A 25867-nucleotide genomic window follows, 5' to 3' on the forward strand; every position below is an offset into this window, starting at 1 on the left:
AAGACAGGATTTGTCAATACGGATTGAAGCAAGTCCTGAGAAGGGGAGAGCAAGGGTACCACTTGTCATGACATCTCCGATTAGTGAGACCTACCCTGATAAATCTTCTCATCTTCATCAGTCACGTAGGCATTGGCTCCCCAGATCACCATCTTGTTGATGAACGATGGATATTTTGCAGCTGCAATAAGAGATGTAATGCCACCATCACTCCAGCCCAGCAGGGACACCTTCTTAAACTTCAGCGTCTGCGAGGAATACAGTGAAATGCACATAGCACAGCTGATTGCTCCTCTCTGCTAAAAGAATCCCCTGACAGTTGTCAAAATCAATACAGCTGTGAGGTTTGGAGCAGTTGTTGGTAATTAAAGAAAAATCCTAGAATCCACCATTTGATGACGCAAATGTTTTTTTCTCCATTAGTTTTGGTGTAAATCTAAGTGTCGTAAAATCCTAAGTACCTCTGAAACTAATAATGCAGTATATGTTCATTAAATTGAATTTAAAAAAAACCCCTAAGTACATAGTATTGTTTTGAATTAATGAGGGAACTACATCTTCTGGTTGGACAGACTCTGGAAACAGTGGCGATCAGCTGTCCTTGGAAATGACAAGTAACATGTGCATGCACACCCACGCCTGAGCGAAGGCTTTGAGAATAGTAATGCAGATTAGAGAGGGAAACTTGATATTTACTGGATGGAATGAAGTCACCACATCTGATAAAACCACTGACTGCAACTGTGGGAAGAACGGGCTGGAGGAGAATGGTGTCACGGGGAGGTTATGTTAGTCCTTAAATCAACCAGGCTCTGAAAACATGTTAGGGAAACTGAACAAAGATGACATCGGAGAGATGCTGCCTAGAAGTAAAAACAGAATGACCTGGAATTTGAAAGATTTAACAAATATCAGTCCAAGATACTGATGGGACTATACATGGCTGTAAGTAGCATGGATAATAATTTGGCACTATCTTGTAAAAGGAACATTTGCATCTTCTATAACCCAGCAACATCCCCTAATATGTATGGAACTCCTGCACCCGTGCATCCGGAGACAGGTCCAGGGGTGTCCACACCAACACTGTTTATAAAAGAACTAAAATGTCCATGGACAAAACAATGTTCACTGCACTATTTCTAATAACAAAAAAAGGCAACTTAAAAATTTGATTATTTATCTACCATTAGAGATAGGTGAAATAAAACAGTACATCCCTACAATGGAATACTGTGTGACTATTTTAAGACTTAAATAAACTTATTATTTATTAACATGGAAGTATCTCCTTGACAAATTGTTCAAAGAACAGTAGTTTGGAAAAACATTATGTATAAGTATGATGCCATCAATACAAAACTGTGTATTTATATATGAAATAAGATTGGCTGGAGGGGAACCCTCTTGCACTGTTGGTGGGAATGCAAGCTAGTGCAGCCACTCTGGAAAACAGTATGGAGGTTCCTCAAAAAGTTAAAAATAGAACTACCCTACCATCCAGCAATTGCACTACTAGGTATTTATCTAAAGGATACAAACATAGTGATTCAAAGGGGCACATGCACCCCAATGTTTATAGCAGCAATGTCCACAATTGCCAAAATATGAAAAGAACCCAGATGTCTATCAATGGATGAATGGATAAAGAAGATGTGGCCTAAATATACAATGAAAGATCACTCAGCCATCAAAAATAATGAAATCTTGCCATTTGCAATGACATGGATGAAACTAGAGGGTATTATGCGAAGTGAAATAAGTCAGAGAAAGACAAATACCATATGATCTCACTCATATGTGGAAGTTGAGAAACAAAACAGATCAACATAGGGGAAGGGAAGGAAAAATAAAATAAGATGAAAGCAGAGAGGGAAGCAAACCATAAGAGATGTTAACTCTAGGAAACAAACTGAGGATTGTTGGAGGGGAGGTAGGTGGGGGGATAAGGTAACTGGGTGATGGGCATTAAGGAGGGCATTTGATGTAATGAGCATTGGGTGTTATATGCAACTGATGAATCACTAAATTCTACCCCTGAAACTAATAATACACTATATGTTAACTAAATTGGAAAAAAAAAAAAAAAAAGATGGGCTGGGAAGGCAGAGTCTCAAAGTCATAGCAGCAGTATCTCTAAATAGTTGGATTGTGAGATATTTCTACTTCCAAATTCATACCTATTTGAACTCCCTGAATTGTCTGTAGGAATTACACGGTATTACCCTTAAAGAAATTAAAAAAAACACAAAAACAAAATAGACGAAGACAGGCCCAGCCATCCTCCTTTCTCTGGGCTCTTCCCTAAGAGACCCACCTTCATCAAATCAACAGCATCTTTTGCATCCCTTTCAAAAAAGTCCACTGGAAAATCTCGATCTGGGGGTCTGGAGTGTCCATACCCTCGAGGATCCCACGCAACCACTGTGAAGAGCTTCTTATTTAGGTTCTTAATCTGGGGTCCAAAATCAGTCTCTCCACTTCCTAAAAAAAGCCACTCAGTTACCCTCAGGTGAATGATTTCATTATTTCAAGCACATTACAGTAAAAGCAGAAACAACTACAATTTTAAAACAAACTAACTAGTTTCTACTCAAAGTTAGACAGCAGGATGCAGTCAGCAAAGTAGCCTTGTGATGATAAAATCCATTTACCGGGAGGCTGACTTCCTTTCCTGGTGTTCAGACCTGCCTTTTGTCTCCTCCTAGTGGCTACTTTGAGGATTCATTTGGTCCTGTGTTACTACTTTTGATACTTTCCCAGTTAATCTTCCTTAAAAAAAATTTTCTTTTAATTTAAAAAAAGGAATTCATGAAACTGCATAGAAATTGACTTACTGATATGATATGTTTCTGGGTGATTTTTTTCTTTCTTTCTAAAAAGTGACTGTTACAAATGAGAGATATCTCAATATTATCTGTCAACAAATTTATGAGATTTGGTCCAAGTTATTCAAAGTAGAATTCTAAATTCCCAGGTGTTTTTTTTTTTTTTTTGTCTTTAAGGTTTTACTTATTTATTTGACAGAGAGAGACACAGCGAGAGAGGGAACACAAGCAGGGAGAGCGGGAGAGGGAGAAGAAGGCTTCCTGCTGAGCAGGGAGCCCGATGCGGGGCTCGATGTGGGGCTCGATGTGGGGCTCGATCCCAGGACCCTGGGATCATGACCTGAGCCGAAGGCAGATGCTTAACAACTGAGCCACCCAGGTGCCCCAAATTCCCAGGTGTTTTCTACTAGGCTAATGTGAACAGCCCTGGAGATTTATTTTCTGGTTATAAGTGAACACCAGAAAACTCAACTAAAACTCTAAAATGAGGGGGAGGGCAGGGTGTGGAGGGAAGAAATCAGATTAGCTTGTTTCAAACAGCAGCATGGTAACAAGCAGAACCACATTCTTGAGCCTGTAGTGGAACTGACTGGCAGTTCCCAGCCTGCCCACGAGGTCACGGCCACTGTGCGCACACACCTACTGCGTGTGGCCCGGAAGGCCAGACTCTCAAGGAGCCCAGTCCAGGAGCAAGTCCGCATTTAGTTTTTAAAGTCCGCTTAGTTTCTAAGGGCTTGTAGCTCAGGCCACCTAAACATCTTGCTTGATAAACTAGCTATTATTACAAAATGTTTTTTAAGATGGTACAGGATCATTTAACATTATCAAGGACCACCATTCTTCCTGGGAAGATCTACCTTTCTCACCATCAGGTAAATCATTCAGAAAACCTAAGGCAAAAATATAAATGGAGGGGTGCCCAGGTGGTTCAGTTAGTTTAGCATCCAACTCTGCATCTCAGCTCAGGTCTTTTTTTTTTTTTTTTTAAGACTTTATTTATTTATTTGAGAGAGAGAATGAGAGCATGAGATGGGGATGGGTCACAGGAAGAAGCAGACTCCCTGCCGAGCAGGGAGCCCGACGCGGGGCTTGATCCCAGGACTCCAGGATCATGACCTGAGCCAAAGGCAGCTGCTTAACCGACTGAGCCGCTCAGGCATCCCTCAGCTCAGGTCTTGACCTCAGGGTTGTGAAATCGAGTCCCATGCTGGGTTCCACGCTGGGCATGGAGCCTACTTAAAAAAGCTTATATATGTGTGTATATAATGTGTAATATATATATTGTATATATATGTTTTTTGCACATATATGTTTTTTACACACACACACATATATATGTGTATATAAGTTTGGAAAGGCATTTTAGCATTTTACTTTTAGAAGAAAAAAAATCATAAGGAAATAGTATATATTGGTATTATTTAACTACTAAAATCCTTAAAACCAAATTTGAGTGTCCTGGATCACTGGACATTATCGCCCTGAGCTGTCTACATGTAAATTACTTATCTGAAAGATAAAATTGGGATCCAGTCGGCTTTACTATGCTCCATTCATGCCAATCTAATTTTGACTTCCAAAAAGGCTTTAAATTAAGTCTTGTTCTTAGCTCGTATTTTAATTGAGCATATAATCAACTGCAACAGGGTGATCAATCCATCTTCCAGCACTGGAAGTCTTGCATCCTGGAACCCCTCAATTCCAGGCACACTGGGATGGTTGGTCAGTAGCTCATCTCCTGCCTTTATCCATCCTTCTGCCCACACCCCTTTCCTTGACCCCTGTCATCCTCCCAAATTGTAGGTAACTACACAGTATAACTCTATGAGAAAAAACAAACAAACAAACTGGGTATTTAAAGGAATAAAGAATACATATAGTAGAAAGTTATCCTTCTTTTCTGAATCACTTAAATTTGTAGCAAATATTAAAGCATTTAGCAAAGCACTAAAATTAATAATCAATATTTGGCATCTAATAATGTGAATGCATCATAGACTACACAGCATGCAAATTCCATTAAAAACTTCCAGACCCAACATTCCAGGAAGCAGCAGGACTGCATGCTCTCCCTTTCCAGCCTGCTGATAATGCAAATGGACACCATTCACAGCCACTTTGGCAGAGGTTACGGAGGTGCTGAAAGAGAAAAACCCCACCCCCAAAGAATGATTACTAAGCAGTACAAACGTAGTATGACCAAACTGCCCTTTTATATACCCGAGTCAACTCCAGTACCCTTCTCAGGCTTCTTGGATTCCTTTGAGTTGTGCTTAAGTTTTCCAAACCTAAAAGGGGACCGCTTACTAGACTGCAGATCTGAACTGTGCCTTCATGTTTGAATATCCTACAGCGCCAGCCCAGGGCTTACCCTACAAAAGTACTGAGAGGTTAATGAAATCAATGGCCATACACCCCCAAGGGCACATACCTGGTGAGCTGGAAGCCAGTGGTGCCAAGGTGCAGGCTGACACAAGAGCTTCACACAATGACATGTGAGGTTGAGCAACCAGGACACAGAGCCTGGAGCCACTTGTCAGGACCTTAGCAGATCTAGAGGGGCGACCTGGGCCTTCAGCTGCACTGGCGGTGTCCCTAAGGGTGAGGCTGGTCTCAGGAGTCCTCAGAAAAGGCCTTGGTCCCTAGGCAGTCCTTTAGGCACATGGCTTCTCATGTTCTCTGGCCAGCCGCAGAAGGGCTCTTGGCAGGAACGCCTGTCTGCACTGCTATGGCCAGCCTGGTTTTTAATACGTTGAAGTATTTGTGTTGTTAAACATGCAGGTCCATTAGCTTCAAGAGCCCTCCCTGTGCCGCTGACCTTCCTTGGCCCAACACCTCCCATGACATAGCACCTAACTAGACATGTTGGCACAGCAGAGTGCCGCGGGCAGGACTTCTGCCCTATCTGTTCTGCCTGATGCTTGCGCCAACCATATCAAGGGTCCTGCTCGGATGAAACTCTCCTCTGTGGCTCTTCCAGAAGCTCCAGAATGACTGTGTGGGGATACACAGCGATAAGCACATACAAGCCTCCTGCATCAGGCTCTAACAGCCTCCCCACTAATTTCCCAGGTGGCTGGGTGACCTGCGGAAGGGACATTTTGGCACACCAGGACAGATGCTGGACGGAGGTGCTCCTCTGCTCCCGGCAGAATGTTAAGGAATTTAAATTAACCACTGCCCCCCTTTTTTTTACGTACTCTCTACCCCTATTACCTCTCTGCAATTAGTTAAAATGGCTTATGGAAATGAAGCGTTTTTTAAAAAATGAGGTCCTTGGCACCTGGGTGGCTCAGTTGGTTAAGTGTCTCCCGGAGTCCTGGGATCGAGCCCCGTATAGGGCTCCCTGCTCAGTGGGGAGCCTGTTTCTCCCTCTCCCTCTGCCCCCCACCCCCCACTCATGCTCTCTCAAATAAATAAAAATCTTTTTTTAAAAAATGAGGTCCTCTTTCCTCTTTGGTTTCCTCTTGTCACCAATTTCAAATGAGAATGCAGAAACGAATGTGTTGAATGCAGGTACATTAAGTCTTAACACAATTTCTGCAAAAATGACAGAATTGGGTGGTAATAAAGCCTGATCTAACTATAAGCTCCTTATCTATAGAAAGTCATGAGGAGCAAAAATAAAACCACTGAGCAAGAGTGGTATCATACGGACAGTGCCAAGTCCTATTCTTTGGAGTCATTCATTTTGATTGTTAAGGTGGCTCCAGGATCCAGATAAAGGCAAATAATACTCTGGTAATAAAGATTCATTTCCGCAAACATTTATTGACATATTTATTTTTGCCCACAATCTAGCAGGAGAGAAGATAAAGACATAAGAGATTGGAAGGTTATGACTGAGGCCAGCACAAGGAGCACGGCTGGAACTTGTTAGTAGGATTTCCCATATTCACCACACGGGAATGAGGCAGCTCCTAATTAGAGATGACCAGCATTCACACGGCTCATGTTAATGATGACGTGTACCTTTATTATACCTCATGCCCTGAAGATTTTTGAGGGGCTCCCTTCCTTGAAGCATTCAAGGACATGCTTGTAAGAATCATTTTGTGGGGCGCCTGGGTGGCTCAGTTGGTTAAGCGACTGCCTTCGGCTCAGGTCATGATCCTGGAGTCCCGGGATCAAGTCCCGCATCAGGCTCCCTGCTCGGCGGGGAGCCTGCTTCTCCCTCTGACCCTCCCCCCTCTCATGTGCTCTCTCTCTCTCTCTCTCTCTCTCATTCTCTCTGTCTCAAATAAATAAATAAAATCTTTAAAAAAAAAAAGAATCATTTTGTGCAGTGAGGATGTCACATACAAAGAGAGGAACCCCACTCCCCACAGCATCCTTCTCAATGTCCAAGACAGTGGGTTTTCGTGGCTGGGTGTTGCTGACTCTCGCTGTCTGCAACTCTTCAGGGGCCCCAGGCGTCCTTTCCTTCAGCTTTCATGATCATTCCCAAGTTTCTTCTGCAAAAAACCTCTACTTCCCTTTGCGCTTTGCTGTATTTGTGTTTTGGTTCCCCATTCCAAACTTTTTTCCCCATTAACCCTATCCCATCTTTTGGTTGCCCAAGATGAAGGTAAAAACAAAACCATGTAGTCTAGAATTTAGCATAATGGGAGCTCAATGTCAGGGCAGGGTTACTAAGGCAGAAGACTTTGAAGATGGTTTTAGAGAGAGACAGAGACCGTCCTGCGTTGAGTAGAGGTATCTGGAGAAGAGTGAAAAAAGTAGCATTTGAATTGAACTTCCAAGAGCCGTAAAATTTAAAAAAAAAACAAAAAACAATGTGGTGGGGAGGGTGCTTCTAGAAGAAATAGCATGATCAAAGGCCTGGGAGCAAGGGAGGTCCTCGGCACCTGGGTGATTCAGTCGGTTAAGTGTCTGCCTTCAGTTCAGGTCATGATCCCAGGGTCCTGGGATCCAGCCCCGTATAGGGTTCCCTGCTCAGTGGGAGGGACAAGGCAGTGTTCAGCCTGGCAGGAGTGTGGGGGCAAAAAGGGAGCAAGGTTTGGGCTGAATGCTGAGGGGGTCTGCGCTAGGGTAAAGGGAAAGAAGATGACCCCGGTGCCTTGTCATCAACATCCTATGTGTCCCCACACCAGAGGTTCCTGCCACTATCACATCAGCCCACCCCTTGGGGTTAATGGAGGCTGCCAAAAATCCCTTATCAATCTTCAGGTTGGGGAAACAGGACAGAGAACTGTTTTTGAACAAAAGTAAATCAAAGCAAATCAATTTCAAATGTAAGAAAAAATTTTATTAAAAAAAGTTATTGAATGAAAAAAAGTTACTGAAACATTTACTGAATGATTCATTTATCATCAATAGAAGACCACTGAAATGAGTAAAGCATTCTTTTCTCCAGCTTAGCAAGGGACTCTTAAGACAGTAGTTCAAGCCTCATTATGTGTCTGTTGAAAGAAAATTGGGCTGTGGAGAGACCAGGCCTTCAATGGCCCTGAAATGTGCATATTACTTGAGCCACAATCAAGACACCAAATTTCCCAAACTCTCACACAGGAAAGAGGATAGAAAACTTCAGAAAATTTAAAGACCAAAAATGAATCTTTCCTTTGGGGTGTCCATCCGTCTTTAGCACCACTTTCTCCCTAATAATCACTTCACTTCTCTAACCCACGTGTTCTTAAGCAGGTATGCTTGTTAGAATCACCTGTGGGGAGTTAAAAATATACCTGCCTAGGACAATCCCGGGAGACTATCACTCAATGATTGGGGTAGAGCCCTGGCATGTGCTTTCTTTTCTCTCCCTTCCTCCCTCCCTCCCTCCCTTCCCTTTCTTCCTTTCCTTTCCTTTCCTTTCATTTCCTTTTAAATATGGAACGCCTCACGAACTTGCAGGTCATCGCTGCACAGGGGCCGTGCTAATCTCTGTGTCATTCCAATTTTAGTGTATGTGCTGCCGAAGTGAACATGCCCCTTTTTATGAGAGCATTTCCAGCTTCCCACTGTCTTAGTGGGAAGCTCAAATTTAGATTTAAATCATCTGGCATGCTTAAATCTCCAGATGCCCAGGGTGCAAAATCTCTGGGGTGGGACACAGGCATCCATATTTTTTAAATTCCCTGAGAGATTCTCAACCAAAGTTGAGAATGACTGTACTGAGTTAATTTCTTGTAGAAGAAAAAGAAAATCCTAACTCCCTATTAAAAACAGCCTGTAGGGGGCGCCTGGGTGGCTCAGTCGTTAAGTGTCTGCCTTCGGCTCGGGTCATGATCCCAGAGTCCTGGGATCGAGCCCCACATCGGGCTCCCTGCTCAGCGGGAAGCCTGCTTCTCCCTCTCCCGCTCCCCCTGCTTGTGTTCCCTCTCTCGCTGTGTCTCTATCAAATAAATAAATAAAATCTTTAAAAAAAATAAATAAATAAAAACAGCCTGTAGGAAGGCCTGCTCACCTAAAATTGCCTTACTTCATATTTGTCCCTTTCTTTTTCGGGGAAGCTGGATAAGCAATTTTGTGAAAGGGGAAGGAGGTCACAAGCAATACAATGATAATAACTTCCTGATTGAGGGGGCTGAGCTGCTCCTTTCCAAGAAGGAAAGTTTCCTTCAAGAATCTAACAACTTGGGGAAAACAAACTAACATTTAGTTTCATTATTAAGCTAAATAATGAACTCTACTGAGAGCTTACTTACCTCATTTGTTTTGCTATGTGATGTACATACACTTACCCTAATTTTACCATTGAGAAACCTGAGGATTAGAGTTTCTAGACAACTTGCCCCAGTCATATTACTGGTAATGTCTGACATCAGCGCCTTTGGCATTTTGCCCTTTGCTTAGAAATAAAAATGGAGCCAATTAACACAATACATCCTCACTTTGAAAGTCCTACATATTCTCCGTATATCTGATGTTCAGCTATTTTTTTTTTTTTGTATATTTTTTCCAAAGTAACCATTAGCTACAATAAAGTAGGAGCTACCCGTAGGGCTTGGAATTAAATGAATTTTGATGACTTACTTTGCATCTTTTACACACTGCATTACTAATCTGTATCAGTACTAATTGTAGCTACGAATTAGTGAATTCTTATTATATTCCAGGCCCTTTACATATATTGTCTCTAATCCTCAGAACAATTCTGCAAGGCACTAGGCTCGGAGAGGTTAAGTAACTTGCTCACATTTGTGCAGCTAGGACGTGGCAATGCAGCCATGTAAACACCAGAATCCATGTTCTTTCTGTTAGGTCAAGGCTGAACAAAGTCTCCCAATGAGGCTCTGGCCCCAGGGCCCCACCCACCCTGACTGCCAGACAGAAAGAAGGTGGTGGCAGGTGCCAGGGGAAAGGAGGGTCTCTGATTCTCAGGCAGAACAACCCAAGGTGAACTCAGAAGACATTTTTCTTCTGGCAGGTTGTTAGGTTTTTATTACTATTATTTTTTTTACCTGATCCTGGAACAAAGCAGTTTACAGATTATAAAATAAAAAAGAGCCAGAGTTCCAAATTACAGACAAAACAAGCTTTTGGAATACAACTCAAGTGTAGGCTGGGTACTGGCTGTTTTGAAACAAAGGTCTTAAAGTGGTGCTTTCACCTACTTATATTGGGCTGCAGCTTCATTTCAGGATCAACCAATACCACTGCTGGTTTTCTCTGATTACATGTAATATCAACTTGCAACTGCATTTACAAAATGGCAATTCAAAATCCAGAGAAACCTGTCTTTCAGAGATACTTTAGGAAGAATGATTTGCACTAAATGGATGAGGCCTTCCTGCAACCATTAAATAACCTATCTTAACTTGGGTATTGGTACATAGTAACCTTATTTCAATCTCTTTCTGCAAATAGGAAACTGGATAAATTGCCATTTTTCAATGTTTATTTATAGAGCTGTGAACATTGACCTATTTTTCCACCTATATTAAAATAGTCCTGAAAATCTAAAAGTTCTAAAATAATAATAAAAAAGAACTTAAATCAAATATGAAACTCAGGAACTAGTTAATCACAACAAAATTTAAAGTTGGTCAGATTTTTCCCTTCTCCTTCCAAATTAAATTTTCAAATGAGAAGTTTCCCCATTGGATCAACTGAAGTTCTAAATACCAGGTACCCATTTAGGATTTGACTTTCCCTAGTCATAAATGGAACTGACTCATCACCAGTTAATTGCATACATGCCCTGTGTACGTTTGTGTGTAAAGTCTACAGGTAGGTGTATAGGGAATAAAGTAGAGCAAGCCTCATGCCGCTATAACCACATTTTCTGCTTAGTGTCTCTTGGGACCAAGGGCACCCATTTTTAAGACAGTAGGTCTGAGATTAATCTAGTTTTGTTTTTTTATCTCAAAGTATATGTGAGGATGGGGGATAGGGAGTCAGAAAAGAAAAAGGCAGATTCTTGGCCTTTCCGGCTACATCAGAACCTCAGAGTCAGGCCAAGATTTTGAATTTTCCCAGGTGCTCAGGATGGTCCTTTTGCACATTAAAGTTCAAAATCAGCAAAAAAAAAAAAGACAACGCAGGGACTTCGGACCCGGGACTATGAGAGCTAACAGGTCACGGACATTCTCAGGCTGTTTTTTTTTTTTTTTTTTTTAATACAAGAAGCATGAGAGATCAGAGTCCTGAAGGTGTGAAGAGACTGGGCAGAGCAACGAATAAGAATGAAGAGTTTGGGATTCTAACCTCTGTCGTGAGAGTGTCTGTGGCTGAGAGCAAATTACGTTACCTCCCTGGGTCTCTTTCGTCTGCACAATGAAGGGCTTGAACTCCATCACCAAGTCCTTTAAGGCTCCAGAGTCACCGAACTGAAGCCGATGCACGGCTGAAGTGCTCAGTCCCGGAGTAGCAGAGGTGGAGGACAGCCCCACCGCCTCCCGTGCACCCACGTCGCGCAGGCTCCGGGTCGCCGTGTAAGGGCAAGAAGGCGGAGACCTTGCGTCCACGGCCGCTACTCGCACCGCCCAGCCTGCCCCCCAGCTAGCGCGCCCCTCTCCCGCCGCCCCCCAGAGCGCGGACCTGGCCGCGCGGGCCCCCGGAGGGAAGCGGGCAGCATTACCCGAATGCGGCTGCAGGCCCGGCACGAGGGACCGGGTTCCCGGGCTTCAGAGCTGACAGGAGGATCCGCAGACGCCGCAAAACCGAGCTGTTTGGCGCCGCATCCATGATCACAGTGGCGCCCAGCCTCGGAGCGCGCCTGCGCCGGGATCCACCCACTGCCCCGGGAGGGCCCGGCAGCGCCGCAGGAGAACAAGCCGGCGCCTCTCCCCACCCGCTGCCCTTGGCCCGCTGGCTGAGTCTCTAGGAAACACGCATGCGCCGAGGGCCCGCTCCGCGGGGCTGCATGGGAACATGCTTGCGCCGGGACTTCAGCCGGGAGATGGAGGCGTTGGTCCCCTTCCGCCAGCCTACCGTTGTCAACGCTGAGGTGCTCGGCCGCGTAGCCCGCTGGGCTGTCTCTGACCCTTGACAGAAACGGGGCTTGGGGTCCCACGGGCCCTGCAACACAGATCGTCTCCTCTCGGGGTGCCAGCTCTGGCTCACGAGGAGCACGTCCCAGTGGGCTCTGCCCCGCTCGTCGCCACGGTGACTGGTCCTTTCAAGGACTGCTCCCATCCGCCCATCTTTCAGGGAGTGGATGGTGAGGAGGGGCTCCGGAGGGATGGGAGAGAGAAGGGGGGCTTCAGGCTGGCAGCTATCGGTGAGGTGAAATGCATTTGCTTCTAAGAATGATGGGATTAAAATTTACCTTCATACCATCTCACATCCATTGGTATAGCTATTGTCAACAAACAAACAAACCAGAAAATAGTAAGTATTGGCAAGGATGTGGAGAAATTGGAACCGGTGCACCGCTGGTGGGAATGTAAAATGGTGCAGTGGCGGTGGAAAACAGCATGGTGGGTCCTTAAAAAATTACACCTAGAATTACCATAAGATCCAGCAATTCCACTTCTGGGTATATACCCTCAAGAATTGAAAACAGTGTCTCAAAGATATTTATACACCCATGGTCATAGCATTATTCACAACAGCCAAAAGGTGGAAAGCAACCCAAATGTCAATGAAGGGATGAAGGTATAAATGTGTATACATGTAATAGAATACTGTTCTTTAAAAAGGATGGAAATTCTGACATACGTCATAATATGAACATTGGGACATTATACTAAGTGAATACGCCAGTCATAAAAGGACAAATACTGTATGATTTCATGTATATGAGGAGTAGGCAAATTCAAAGAGACAAAGTAGAAAGGTGGTTTGCCAAGGGATGCCGGAAGGGGAGGATGGGGGGTTAGTGCCTAATGGGGGCAGAGTTTCAGTTTTGTAAGATGAAAGGAGTTCTGGAGTTGGAAATGGTGGTGGTAGCACGAGGCTGTGAGTGTACTTAATGCCACTGAACTATCTCCTTAGAAGTTAAGATGGTAAGTTTTATTTGTATTTTATCACAATTAAAATATTTTTCTTCTTCAGATCATATAATTGCAGCTTTCTAAAGATTATAAACATTACCTGCAATTCACAATTCAGTGGAGAAAAAACTACCGCTGTAATTCTGGCTACCACTCTGACTTAACTGGAAATAACTGGCAGATTTACGGTCACTGTTTAGCCTTGGCTCCAATTATCCAGGATAGCTGAGGCTTCCTTGCATATCACATTCTTCCTCTTCCATGAGACCCTTCTATTGTAAATAGTCCTATACACACAGTGCTCTTTAAAGTGTTACAGCCATGGAAAGTTCTGATACCTGCAGTATCCCCACTGGCCATTTGAGTTTCTTGAGCCATAAAGGCAAGGCGGGCCTAAAAATGGATTATGCAAAAATATTCTCTCAACATAAATGTGACATATCAGTTTCCCGCATAGAAGGAAAGAGAAATACATTTCAGCTGATTACTATCATCTGACTTTCAGAAACCTTTGGTGGGTCAAGGTTTCCTTCTTTTTTCCTGAGACGTTGATTTGGGATTTCTGGTCAGAGATCATGAGAGTAAAAATAATTGTACAATTTTAGCGTGTTATCCTACCGAGAAGCAGAAACGATTAGCACTGTGAGGCTTTAGGTTATTGGTGTCACAATTGATTTTTAAGTGCACAATTGAGAACTAGTCCTTTATGTATAACACTATTGTACAGTTTTAAAAATAACTGTGCTGGGTATGATGCATTATTTTGATCCTCACATCAACTTTATTGCCCTATTACTAGAAGAGAAAATTGAGGCTAAGAGAGGTTAGGAAGCAGGCCCTCCATACACAGCAAAGGAGTGGCAGACGAGAATTTAAGCCTGCTTGATTTCACAACCTGTACTTGGATTGTTATTTGTTGTGGAATTCACTGGACTAGCATTAGGCCTTCAGTGATTTCTTTGTAGTCATATTTCTAAAATCTTGACCACATAGACACCTAGTGTTTTGCTTTGTTCTTTTGTTGTTGTTGTTGTTTTCTTGACTTCAGTCCTTTGCAGTGAAATTGCACATTAACCCTGCCTGATTGCAATGGGTAAAAATCATTAATCTTTCACTTCCTGCCCCTAAAACCCTAAAACCTGAAGGGTTAAATTTAAAATTTAAACCGCGGTGTTGTATTAAATTCAGTTTTGGCAGTTAGTGGATTTTTTTTTTTTTAATCCTACAACAGATGTGACTAAAAGAATCGATCTTGTTGACATGGTTCTTCTTTTTTTTTTTTTTTAAAGATTTTATTTATTCATTTGTCAGAGAGAGAGCACAAGCAGTAGGGCGGCAGGCAGGGGGAGAAGCAGGCTCTCCGCTAAGCAGGGAGCCAGATGCGGGACTCGATCCCAGGACTCTGGGATCATGACCTGAGCCGAAGGCAGATGCTTAACCGACTGAACCGCCCAGGCATCCCGACATGGTTATTCTTGTATGGAGAGAAACCAATACTAAAATACTAACAATATCATCTATGATTGCACATTCTGGCAAGGAAGTTTTTACATAAAGTCAGGTTCAGCTTGTTTTCCATTGTAGTGTCAAAGCCTGCTGCTGACACAAAACATTTTTACCTGCAATTGCCTAAGTCATTTATCTTAGTAACACCTAGTTTTATTCACATTATTATAAAAGAAAAACGTTTGTAAATAACACACATTAAAATGTACATCGAAATACTATTTAAAACATTTTCTGAGAAAGAAAGAACTATTCCTGAAGACCTAACTTCATATGATGGACCCCAAACAAATACTGTAACCACAGCAAGTGGAAAACCCGCTGATTTCACAAGCTGTAAGAGTTGGAAGTGGGCGTTATTTACAGTAGAAATCTTAGGGTCTTTTGCAGAACCAAGTATGATTTCTCATTTTGTAGTCCGTGCCATCTCACTTAATTGATTTTCTGCCCAATTGATTTTCTTGTATTGAAACTCTTCAGATACAAATTTGGCTCTTTTCAGTCCAGTTTTTAGAGAGTGGGGGCTGAAAGAAAGACTTCTGAACCATGTCTGAAGGACAGCGGGGCTGCAGGCTCTCAAAGCAGCGCATTTTTATCCTGAGAGCCAAAAAGCTGTCCAGAAGCTTCTCTTCTTTTTACTCTCAGCTTCCTCTTGGCTGCTAATAGCAGGAGGGTGAAAGGGAGAGTACGTATAGGAAATGCCAACCTAAGTGGAGAAGCCCAAATGGTTTCATTTATACAAACACATCATTTCAGTTGCTTATATTTGAGGTACAAAATTTTTTTTTTAAAAGTCCATTAAAAATACCATTTTTGCCTCTTAACATTGATCATCCAATTGCTTTGGAATTTAGAGAATTTAAACACTTAGGATAGAGGTACAAGGGATACATTTAGAAAAGCAATCATCCACCCACTCCTCTCTACCAAAGCCTGGGACTCTTTCTCCATCCAATTTTTCTTTCGGTCTGTGTGATCTAATGCTATGTGGCAACTAAGTAGTGAGCCTAGATATGTGTGGGTAAGAGACTGAGGTTCATTACTTTGTAGCAGGGCTCTTCTCAACGGGGGCACCTGTGTCCTTCCAGGGAACATTTGGCAATGTCTCAAGACATTTTGGCTTGTCCCAACTGGGGACAGGAGGAGGGGAGAATGGCACTATTCACATCTAGTGGGTAGAGGATACTTTCAGATATCCAGATCCTACAATGCTCGGGACAGCCCCCACAACAAAGAATTATCTGGCCCAAGATGCCAATAGTGCAGAAGTTGAGAAATTCTGTTTTACAGTCCCACTTCAGGTGTTGGGGTGTGTGTGTGTGTGTGTGTGTGTGTGTGTGTGTGTGTGTCAGCTGGGGCTAGCGGGATTTTAGAATCACCAACCACAATACTGTTATCAGCCCACCAGACCCTAGAATCTGTTCTGACATCCAGAGTCACCATACTGCATCCTTCTCTCCCTCCTTCCTGGAAGGGCGGAGCACAATGACACACCCTCTCTGTTTAGCCACATGCAGGCAGTGATACTGGATGGGCTGCTTGCCTTCAGTCTTCTAGTCTTCTGGTTCCTTTCACTCATTCCTGAGTTTCGGGTGGGCTTTGAAAGGTCCAGTGTTAGAAGCACAATTATCAGACTTTGAAGCATCCTTTTTTTACATCACAGCAGCTCACAGAAAAAAATGAAAATATTTCTACAGTATCCTGGGGTAAGCTGAGGAAGCTGCTCAACAGTGATCAGCCCTGAAGCTCCAGTCACAGCCAGGTGTGAAGAGATCAATATTCCCTGCAACCTCTGCAGGGCACAGAGGTTGGGAAAGTACATAAAGTATCAGAATGCTAGGAAAGAACTTAAAAACTTCATCAAGAATTGATGTAGTCACTACAATTAGTAGTAATTCCTTGCAACAACCACCTGGAAAATTCTGATATTTTTGTTCTCTATTTTTTTTTTTTCTGTTTTAGTACTCCTTAAAATCCCTTCAGTTAATTTATGGAGTGGAGACTGCATGTAATTCTTGAAGCCTGTGGTGACTGACACAACATTTGATACTGAAGTTAACAGACCTTAGAGTTTTGGAATGAACTGTGGTTAGAATACCAAAAAAAAACTAGTTGAAGAGAACTCACAATTTCACTGTACTTTGGTGATGACAGGAACCTATGTGGAGAAGAGAGCATAAAATAAGAAAGTTGAATTTTTTTTTCTCTTGCTGAAACAAAACTCCAGGAAATTAAATGAATGTCATTGCGGAAGGTTACGGAATGAACTGAAAGAAAATTATCTTCCTCAAGGATCTCTCCCTTTCAAAACCCAATTAGGCTTCTTTTTGGAGTGGGTCTCAGCCATTAATAGGTCTTCCTGGTTAGTAGGTTGTTCGCTGTAGATTTCTTTCCCATTCTCCAGCTATGGAATGCGGGAGATTTTTATGCAGAGAACCTGTATCAATGAGGAGAGAATTCTGAAGGATCTGAGGCAGCACACTTCCAGCGGGTTACTTACTAGGTGAGGAGATTACCTCATGCTGCCAAAGCCCCTTCTGGAGTTAGCTCTGGCTGATATGTACCAAATAGTTCAGGAGGTCTATTCTTGAACACTGGTAGAGCGCATAGGCCAGCTTTCCCACCGTGGCCCCCTTATTGCCTTCCCTCATCAGCCACTTTTGGAGCATCTGGTAAACCTTTTCTTTTAGTCCATCTCGCTCATAGTCGTGGTCAATTTCCTCAATCTGAGGTTCAGTGAAGCCCAGCTTACGGGCACAGTTTTTCCATTGCTTTCCCAGATTTTCCCTGACTGGGTTCAGATGTTTATCAGTCAGACTAGTGATATTTTCTGCCAAACAGAAAAGAGAAGAAGGCATCAGGCTATAACCCATTTGAACATTCTAGTTTCAAAAACCTGTATAAAAAGTATCAGGAGACAATAAAAAAGATAACTTATTAATTATAGAGTTGTTGACCCGTGAGGTGATACTTTACATGTCTGGAAGCCCATTTGGAATGTTTATGTGAGTACAATAGAGAACCTCTTCCTCTTAGCAGATACCTCTCCGAGCTACAGCTGATGGCATTGGGAATAAAAGCCCTGCTTGGCTACTAGGCTGTTCTATACAACCTTAGCCAGTGGCCCTGTTAATATCAGACCTTCCTGATGTAAAGAGGGAAGAAAACACCATTTTTGTTCCTTTTGGCATTGTCTACTTATATCTGGCCAGAATCAAGGTCATTCAATTCCTGATCCCCTGCCCCCTACAGTTCACTTTCCTCTTACTTAGGGAAACCAAGACCATCAAGTGCAAACTTTTCAATTACAATGCCTTCCCTTATCTTTTAAGGAATGAGGTATCTACTTTTCAAGGTCTGTTTGGGACTCCTCTCTCCTTTACCCTAAGTGTTATCTTCTCTTCTCCTACAGCCACAGCCTCCCTTTCTACTGGTTCCTTCCTCTTAGGCCTTCATAAAAATAACAAAAAGAAACTAAAGTATAAAATCACCACCACACACATTTTCCTTGATCCTCATCCCAGCCCAGTAAGCTCAATATAAGGAAAAAGACATCTCATTCCCCATGCCCACTCTTTCCTTAGCATCCCCCCTCGCCCCGCAACTCCCATTCTTTCCTTAGCTCCCCACAATGCATTTCTGTCAACACCACTGGATGTCAGCAGTCCAAAAACGTCCCAAATTTTGTCAACACCTCTCCGGGAGAGGGACCCTGGGTTTCATCAGATTCTCAAGGGTACCTGTGTCACCCCAAGAGTTAGGAACCTCCTCTCTAAGGACTATTCTTCATATGGATTAGGCCAGGGATTGGCAAACTATGGCCTCTGGGCCAAATCTGGCCTGCTGCCTGTTTTTGTAAAAAAAGTTTTACTGGAACACAGCCACGTACATATGTACATATTGTCTGTGGCTGCTATTGCATTGCAATGTCAGGTGAGTAGTTGCAACAGAGACCTCAGGGCCAGTGAAACCTAAAATATTTACTATCTGGCACTTGACAGAAACATTTTGCCAGCCCTGGGGTTAATCATAAAGCTGCGTTCTTAAATCCCATTGTTTTGGCCTCATGCCTGTTTCCCAGGTTGTGTTTTGGGATTAATGTTATGAGCCTGCAGAGTGGAACCCTGTAAGAGAAAGCTCTCTTGTTTTTATAACGGAGGTGCTGTTGAGGGCATAGTCTTCTATCTTTTCAGAATCCCTTTTGATGAAGACCTGAGGGACCTACCTCTCTTAGGTCTGAGTAGTGATATTGATCATGATGATGATGATGATGTGTTCAACACTTTCATAGATCTTACTATGTGTTAGGCAGTGTTCTAAGCTCTTTATACATATTGACTCATTTAATTTTCATAACCAATCTGTGAATTAGATATTGTAATTATCCCCATATTAAACATAAATAAACCACAAAGGAATTATACGGAAATTACAGAGACATTTTACAGAGAAAACATGGGGCAACTTTCAGGGAAAATAATTGGAAAAATTTCAGGATTCCACTCTATCCCTCTAAACAAGTAAGAAAGTTTCAGGTTGCTAGATGACAGGTCCTTAAAGGGCATCTTACCAAAGATATCTTGGTACTTAGAAGCTGGCTCTTCTTTCAAGTTCATGTCTGGTAGCACTGAACTCATTCCACTAATCTCCATATAATTATGGTCTCCAACCTGAATGCCAGCACTGTTGTATATGGTACATTTTGCAGACTCATCTGAATAGAGTGAAACACACAGGTAAGTATATCTAGACTGAAAGCAAAAGAAATAAATACAACATGGTAAAAGGGCAGAGCTTTACTCCAGATGTATAATTTAAATTATTTATCCTATGCCAACCTTTGAAATTTTCTTCTTTAAAATGTAACTGAACCAACCTCACATCCATCAGGATGACTACTATAAAAACAAAAACAAAAACAAAACAACAACAGAAATAACACGTGTTGGCAAGGATGTGAATGAACTGGAACCCCTGTGTGCTGCTGGTGGGAATACAAAATGGTGTGGTAAACAGTATGGAGGTTCCTCAAAAAAATTAAAAATAGAATTACCCTAAGATCCAGCAATTCCACTTCTGGGTATATACCCAAAGGAATGAAAGCAGGGCCTCAAACAAAGATTTATACACCCCAGTCTATAGCAGCATTATTCACAACAGCCCAAAAGTGGAAGCCACCCAATGTCCATCAACAGAGGAACAGATAAGCAAAATGTGTTATGTACTGACAATAGAATATTTTCAGCCTTAAAAAGGAAGGAAATCCTGATACATGCTACAACATGGATGAACCTTTAGGACACTGTGCTCAGTGAAATAAGCCAGTCACAAGAGGACAAAGATTGTATGATTCCACTTATATGAAGTACCCTAGAGTAGTCAAATTCATAAAGACGCAAAGTAGAATGGTGGCTGCGCAGGATGGGAGGTGGACTGGGGAATTAGTGTCTGATGAGTACAGAATTTCAGTTTGGGAAGATGAAAAGAGCTCTGGAGATAAATGGTGGTGATGGTAGCCCAATATTTTGGTTTCATCACAAATGGCAGTCTTTGGCCTATATAAGATAAGAATCAAAATATCCAAGACTTCTTTCGTAACCTTCAGAAAACAGCAAGCAAGTAAAAGAACACAAGCAGTGACCTTCACTTCCATCACAGATTGGGTACAATGGGACCACTGTGATGCAGATTAGAGCAGACAATGCCTACCAGTTACAAGGAAGGACCTGTAACCCAACACTTGCAGGCAGCTGCAATGAATCCCACCTGAACTGAGGCCAAGTGGTCTGATGGAGACTATTCCACGGTTGCAAATTGCATCTGGTGGCTGAACACCACAAGCAACTCACCCTTGTTACCTTAGAGTCTACAACAGAGCTAATGGCTGCTTTATTTTCAGAAACATTTAAAAAAAAAAATTGTAGCTAAAGAAACTGTTTACCTCTTGATGGGACGGAGATGAATGGAAGGGTGGGTGTATTTCCCAGTAGGTTGGTCTCAGGCACTGGAGTTTTATGCACGCTTGGCATATGGCTTGGATTTGGCCCATACCAAACTCTTGAACCTGCTGTTCCCAGATCCTGTGGTCTTGTTCCAAAAGGGAATGGATTGTACAGTCCATTGTTCCAGTATAGTACTTGGGGTTGGCTGGTTAGCCCTGTGGGTTGGTGTAGTGCATTACCAGGACTGGTTGCACTAGAATAAGGAAGGCCTTTTACTCCTGGGTTCTGAACATTCTCATAAGGTCTCTGCTGTGCAAAAGGGTCATGGGAGACCCTTCGTCTCCTTTCCTCCTCTCTATTATAAGCCACATTCTGTCTGAGCGGTTTTGTCTGCCTGTCCATGCGGCTGCCAAAAAGATGGTAGTTGGCTTCCTCCTGGAGTTTACTCTGCAAGCTGAGCTGATTCTCCTCCTGCTGGTTCTCTAGGGAGGGAGCAAACCAGGACTCCTCCACGGGACCTATCCCAAGTCCCTGGGAACTGTGCAGTGAGCTGGGCTGTTCTGGGGCTGAGAAGAAATGATCAACATTGGAAAGAGTTTCAAAAAGCAACAAGAAGTAAAATAAAAGCTGAGCACCATCATATATCTGTATCTCAGAATAACATACTGAAACGTTTGCGAACAAATAAAAAAGCATTTACTTGATGGTCCTCTTCCTACCTATATTACCTATATAGGTAATTCGTAGAAGTACCTGCATGGTGGTGAGAGAGCACTAGGGAAATTTTAACAGGCAACAGAAATGTGAGTGTCACAGGAATGAGCAAGGAAGAGAGGGACTTGTGTTGTAGCAGAGAAGGTGGCTGTCTCCTTGATGGGATGCAGGGCTACACAATAAGAACAGGAGCAGCTTGGTGTTAAGCACTTTCCATGGATTCTTTTATTCTTTAAAAGCCCTGTAAGAGCAGGAGCAATTATTATCATGACTTGATGGATGACGTTTACAAGAGGTTAATTTGTCCTAAGACAGATAGCTAATAAAGTGGTTTCAATATCCTATACTCTGTTTTTCCTTTAGTTATCATGAAAAAAGTATCCCTCCTTGAATCTGAGATCAACCTCTCTGCTTGTTCTCTGAATCTGTCATCCCTGACCTCAAGGACCTTGCTTCCACACACATCCCCTCTTGTTCCTGAGCCGTCACTTTCTTCCTATCAGATATGTTAGGCCTCTTATGTTCAGGATGCTTTGTGATTTTGGTGAATACACTGCTATTTACTCTTTCAAATATATGTATCTTTACTCCCAAATATATTATAAATTTCTTTAAATATTTTATAGCTTCTTCTGTTTCTTTACGGTCATGAAGAGTATTTTTGAGAATAGAGTGAATGCATGAACAAACAAGTGAATACATTACTTTCAATCATTGGATGTTACCTGAATTTGACCTGCTTGGAGGTATTGCTGTACAGTCAATCTGGAGAGAATGCATTCTCTTCACAAATGAATTTTGGGCTGGGTCTGGATACTCTTTCTGTAATTAACAGCATAAATGTACACCTTAGTAAGCAGTAGAAAATAGTTCCAGAAAATTATTATAAGAAAAACAAATCTTTTCAAATGGTAGAGATTTCCTGTAGCTCTTACAAGGAATAAATCTTTTTTTAAAAATAAACTTTTTTCCCAAATAGCCAAAACAACCTTAAAAAAGAAGAACCAATTTGGAGGGTTCACACTTCCTGATTTCAAAACTTACTACAAAACTACAATAATCAAAACTGTGTGGTAATGGTCAAAGGACAGGCAGAGACCAATGGAAGATAATAGAGAACCCAGAAATAAACCCTTGCATGGCTAACTGATTTTCAACAAGGGTGCCAAGACCATGCAATGGGGGAACACAGGATATCCACACCTAAAAGAATGAAGCTGGACCCTTACCATTAATATATACAAAAATTAATTCACATGGACCAAAGCTTAAGCGCTCAAACCACATAAACATTAGAAGAAAACATAGGGGGAAAGATTCATGACATTTGATTTGACAATAATTTCTCAGATAGGACACCAGTAACATAGGCAACAAAATAAAAATAAATAAACTGGACAACATCAAAATTAAAGCCTCTGTGCATCAAAGGACACCATCAAGAGAGTGAAATGGAATAGGAAGAAAAATATTTGCAAATCATGTATCTCTGATAAGGGATGAATATCCAGATTATATAAAGAATTCATACAATTCAATAGTAAAACAACTCAAATCAAAAATGACCAAAGGGCTTGAATAAACATTTCTCTAAAGAAGATCTACAAATGGCACATGAAAAGATGCTCAACATCATTAGTCATTAAGAAAATATCCATTAAAACCACCATGTAAGATATATATGACTTCACACTCATTAGAATGGCTATTATTTAAAAAACAAAACAAAACCCAGAGCATGAAAATTGTTGGTGAGAATGTAGAGAAATTGGAACCTTGTGCATTGTAGGTGGAAATGTAAAATGGTAGGGCCATTATAGAAAACAATTTGATGGTTCCTCAGAAGTTAAACATAGTATTATCATACAACGTAGCAATTCCACTCTTATGTATATACCCAAAAGAATTGAAGGGAAGAGCTCAAAAAAAAAAAATCATACACCAATGTTCATAGCAGCCTTATTCACAGATAAAAGGTGGAAACAATTCAGTATCCATCACAGCTGAATCAATAATCAAACTGTGATAGACACATAAAATGGAGAATTATTCAGCCTTAAAAAGGAGTGAAGCTCTAACACATGCTACAACATGGATGAACCTTGAAAACATTACCCTTAGTGAAACAGGGTAGACACAAGAAGACAAATACTGTCTGATCCCCACATCTGTAAGGTACCTAGAAGAGGCAAATTCATAGACAGAAACTGGAATTAAATGTTACCAGGGGCTGGGGAAAGGGAGGAATGAGGGGCTCTTATTTAATGGATACTGAGTTTCTGTTTGGGATTTTTAAAAATGGAAATGGATACTAGCTACGTTTGTACAACATTGTGAGTGTACTTAATGCTACTGAATTGTACACTTAAAAATGGGTATGATGGTGGGGCACCTGGGTGGTGCAGTCCTTTAAGGGACTGACTTTTGGTTTCCGCTCAGGTCGTGATCTCCAGGTCATGATATAGATAGAGCCCTGTGTCAGCCTCTGCGATCAGCACCCAGTCGCCTTAAGACTCTCTTTCCCACTCCCTCTGCCCTCCTTCCACCCATGTGTGATTACGCTCACTCTCTAAAATAAATAAATAAATCTTTAAAAAAGAAAAGAAAAAATGGGTAAGATGGTAAATTTTATGTTATGTATATTTTACCAAAATAAAAAAAAAGTAGAAAAAGAAACTCTTTTTTGCTATAAAAGTGATACTACTCATTATTGAAAATATAGAAAATGTACAGAATTATATTTAAAAAGAAACCTACACGTACTGCCTCCACTTCAAGCACAAAATTAACATTTTGGTATTTCCTTTAAGTTTTTTTCTTAGTCATATTTGCATTTTGTTTTAATATGTAGTGTTTTTGTTAGTCTTCAGTTTTAAGTTTTTCTAAGTTCCATTGTGATTTCCCTTTTTGATTCACAGGTATTTAAAAATATACTTCTTACCTCCTAACCACATGAGATTTTCTAATTTTTAGATTAATTTGTAGCATAACTGAAATAAAATCAGAGAAAATTCTTTATATGATTACAATCCTTTTAAATTGGTTGATAATTGTTTTATTTCCCAGGGCACGGTCAATTTTAAAGTATGTTCTGTATGTTCTTGGAAAAGCCTTTAAAGGTAAGTATTCTGCAGTTATTAAATGCAGTGTTTTATTTCTTTCCATTCAGTCAAATGTTAATCATGTTCTTCAAATTTTCTATATCCTTACTGATTTTTTTTTTTGTCCAGTTGTTCTATCAGTGAGGAATCTATATTAAAATCTCCAATTTGTCTATTTCTCCTTTGAGTTTTGTCAAGTTTTGCTTTGTATGTATTGAGGCCATGTTATTTAGGGCATATACATATTTAAAGCTGTTATTATCTTCCTGGTGAATTGAACTTTTTATCATTATGAAATATTCCTGATTATTGTGGTAATGCTTTTTTAGCCTTAGTAACTATCCTTCCTGATGGCCTTTGGATGCCCAAGAACGGTTTCCACTGGATACCTCTCCTTTTAGAGTGTAGGTATCCCTCAAAAGTCTGGTAATTCTTGACTCTGGTTTTTTATCTTTATTTTAAAATCTCCATATGCCTTCCTGTTTTATTTACTGTAGTCTTCCCCTCATGTTGCTATAAGACTTAGGCCAGCAACTTGCTTTCTAAGTGTGTATGTAGGGAAGGTCTTTGTTTCTCTTGGTTACTTAGCTGGTATCAACCTTTGACATACCTCTTAGACCCCAGACACCAACTTCACTGCTTCAAGTTGAGGCAGATGCTGCTCTCATCTGTTGCTTAGTGCAAGGGAATCAGGGGGAGGAGCCAACTTTTGTAACTGGCACAACCATGGTTCCCGAATGACAATCTTATCATCAATGTCCCAGGTGACCATTCTGTTTCTTGTACACACGGACCCAAGGCTTGCTCCACCAGTTCTTCTTCAGCATTATGTTTTGGGTTAGCATTTTCTTCTTCTGTTCTATGACTTAGCAAATATAATTCTGTTGGCTTTCTATCTTTCAAGAATTCTTCAAAATGACTGATCCACCTACGGTACTTTCCATTCTATTCCAGTGACATTGTGCTTTTGTTTTCATATTGCTATATATAATTTTTCTCATTTCATTAGTTTTGATGGAGGAATGGGTCCAGTATGCCAACTTGATGATATCTGTATAAAATTGCTAATTTTCTTCAAGTGGTTATCAAGCTCGCTTACCTCAAATCTTAGTAACAAATTATATTGCCTTGGTTTTCAAGATTGATAATATATATGTTTTGATATGTTATGCTTTGAGTACCTGCTAGGTTACCTACCTTTAAACTTGTCACATCGTCTTCTACATTTTCTTCTAATTGAACTACATAAAAGGGCCTAAATTTTTCTTCAATGCCTGTATAAAAAAAATAATACTTTAAATTTTCTAAAGTAAAGTATTTTCTAAAGTAAAATTTAAATATTAGCAATCTATTATTTTTGAATTACTTACCTTAATCTGTGGACAAAGCAGTAAAATAAA

At 41.3% G+C, this 25867-nt stretch overlaps 2 protein-coding genes and 1 non-coding gene across 8 annotated transcripts in view; all 3 read right to left on the reverse strand.

Annotated features, from left to right (window-relative positions):
* The window catches only part of BPHL (biphenyl hydrolase like), a 35974-nt gene extending 23896 nt beyond the window's left edge, over positions 1-12078 (reverse strand). Inside the window, exons 1-4 of the mRNA XM_006735689.3 lie at positions 11848-12078; positions 4864-4967; positions 2318-2484; positions 95-248 (exon numbers count right to left, since the gene is read on the reverse strand). Coding sequence (XP_006735752.2) covers positions 95-248; positions 2318-2484; positions 4864-4967; positions 11848-11954 — 532 coding nt within the window. The 5' untranslated portion in view covers positions 11955-12078. The remainder of the gene's footprint in view (positions 1-94; positions 249-2317; positions 2485-4863; positions 4968-11847) is intronic.
* On the reverse strand, positions 8649-8750 carry LOC145723202 (U6 spliceosomal RNA). Its single transcript, XR_014148098.1, has one exon. It is a non-coding gene; the product is annotated as a U6 spliceosomal RNA (small nuclear RNA).
* A 1674-nt stretch (positions 12079-13752) lies between the features above and the next one.
* Positions 13753-25867, reverse strand: part of RIPK1 (receptor interacting serine/threonine kinase 1) — a 42061-nt gene continuing 29946 nt past the window's right edge. For all 6 annotated transcript variants that reach the window (XM_081827751.1, XM_081827750.1, XM_081827752.1 and 3 more), the window contains 5 exons: positions 25665-25741; positions 22092-22188; positions 20652-21218; positions 19281-19424; positions 13753-17540 (listed from right to left, as the gene is read on the reverse strand). In XM_081827751.1, the coding sequence (XP_081683877.1) occupies positions 17254-17540; positions 19281-19424; positions 20652-21218; positions 22092-22188; positions 25665-25741 (1172 nt within the window). In that variant the 3' untranslated portion in view covers positions 13753-17253. The remainder of the gene's footprint in view (positions 17541-19280; positions 19425-20651; positions 21219-22091; positions 22189-25664; positions 25742-25867) is intronic.

Source organism: Leptonychotes weddellii, chromosome 8 (genome assembly GCF_054177405.1).
Source record: "Leptonychotes weddellii isolate Sample4059 chromosome 8, ASM5417740v2, whole genome shotgun sequence".
Lineage (NCBI taxonomy): Eukaryota > Metazoa > Chordata > Mammalia > Carnivora > Phocidae > Leptonychotes > Leptonychotes weddellii.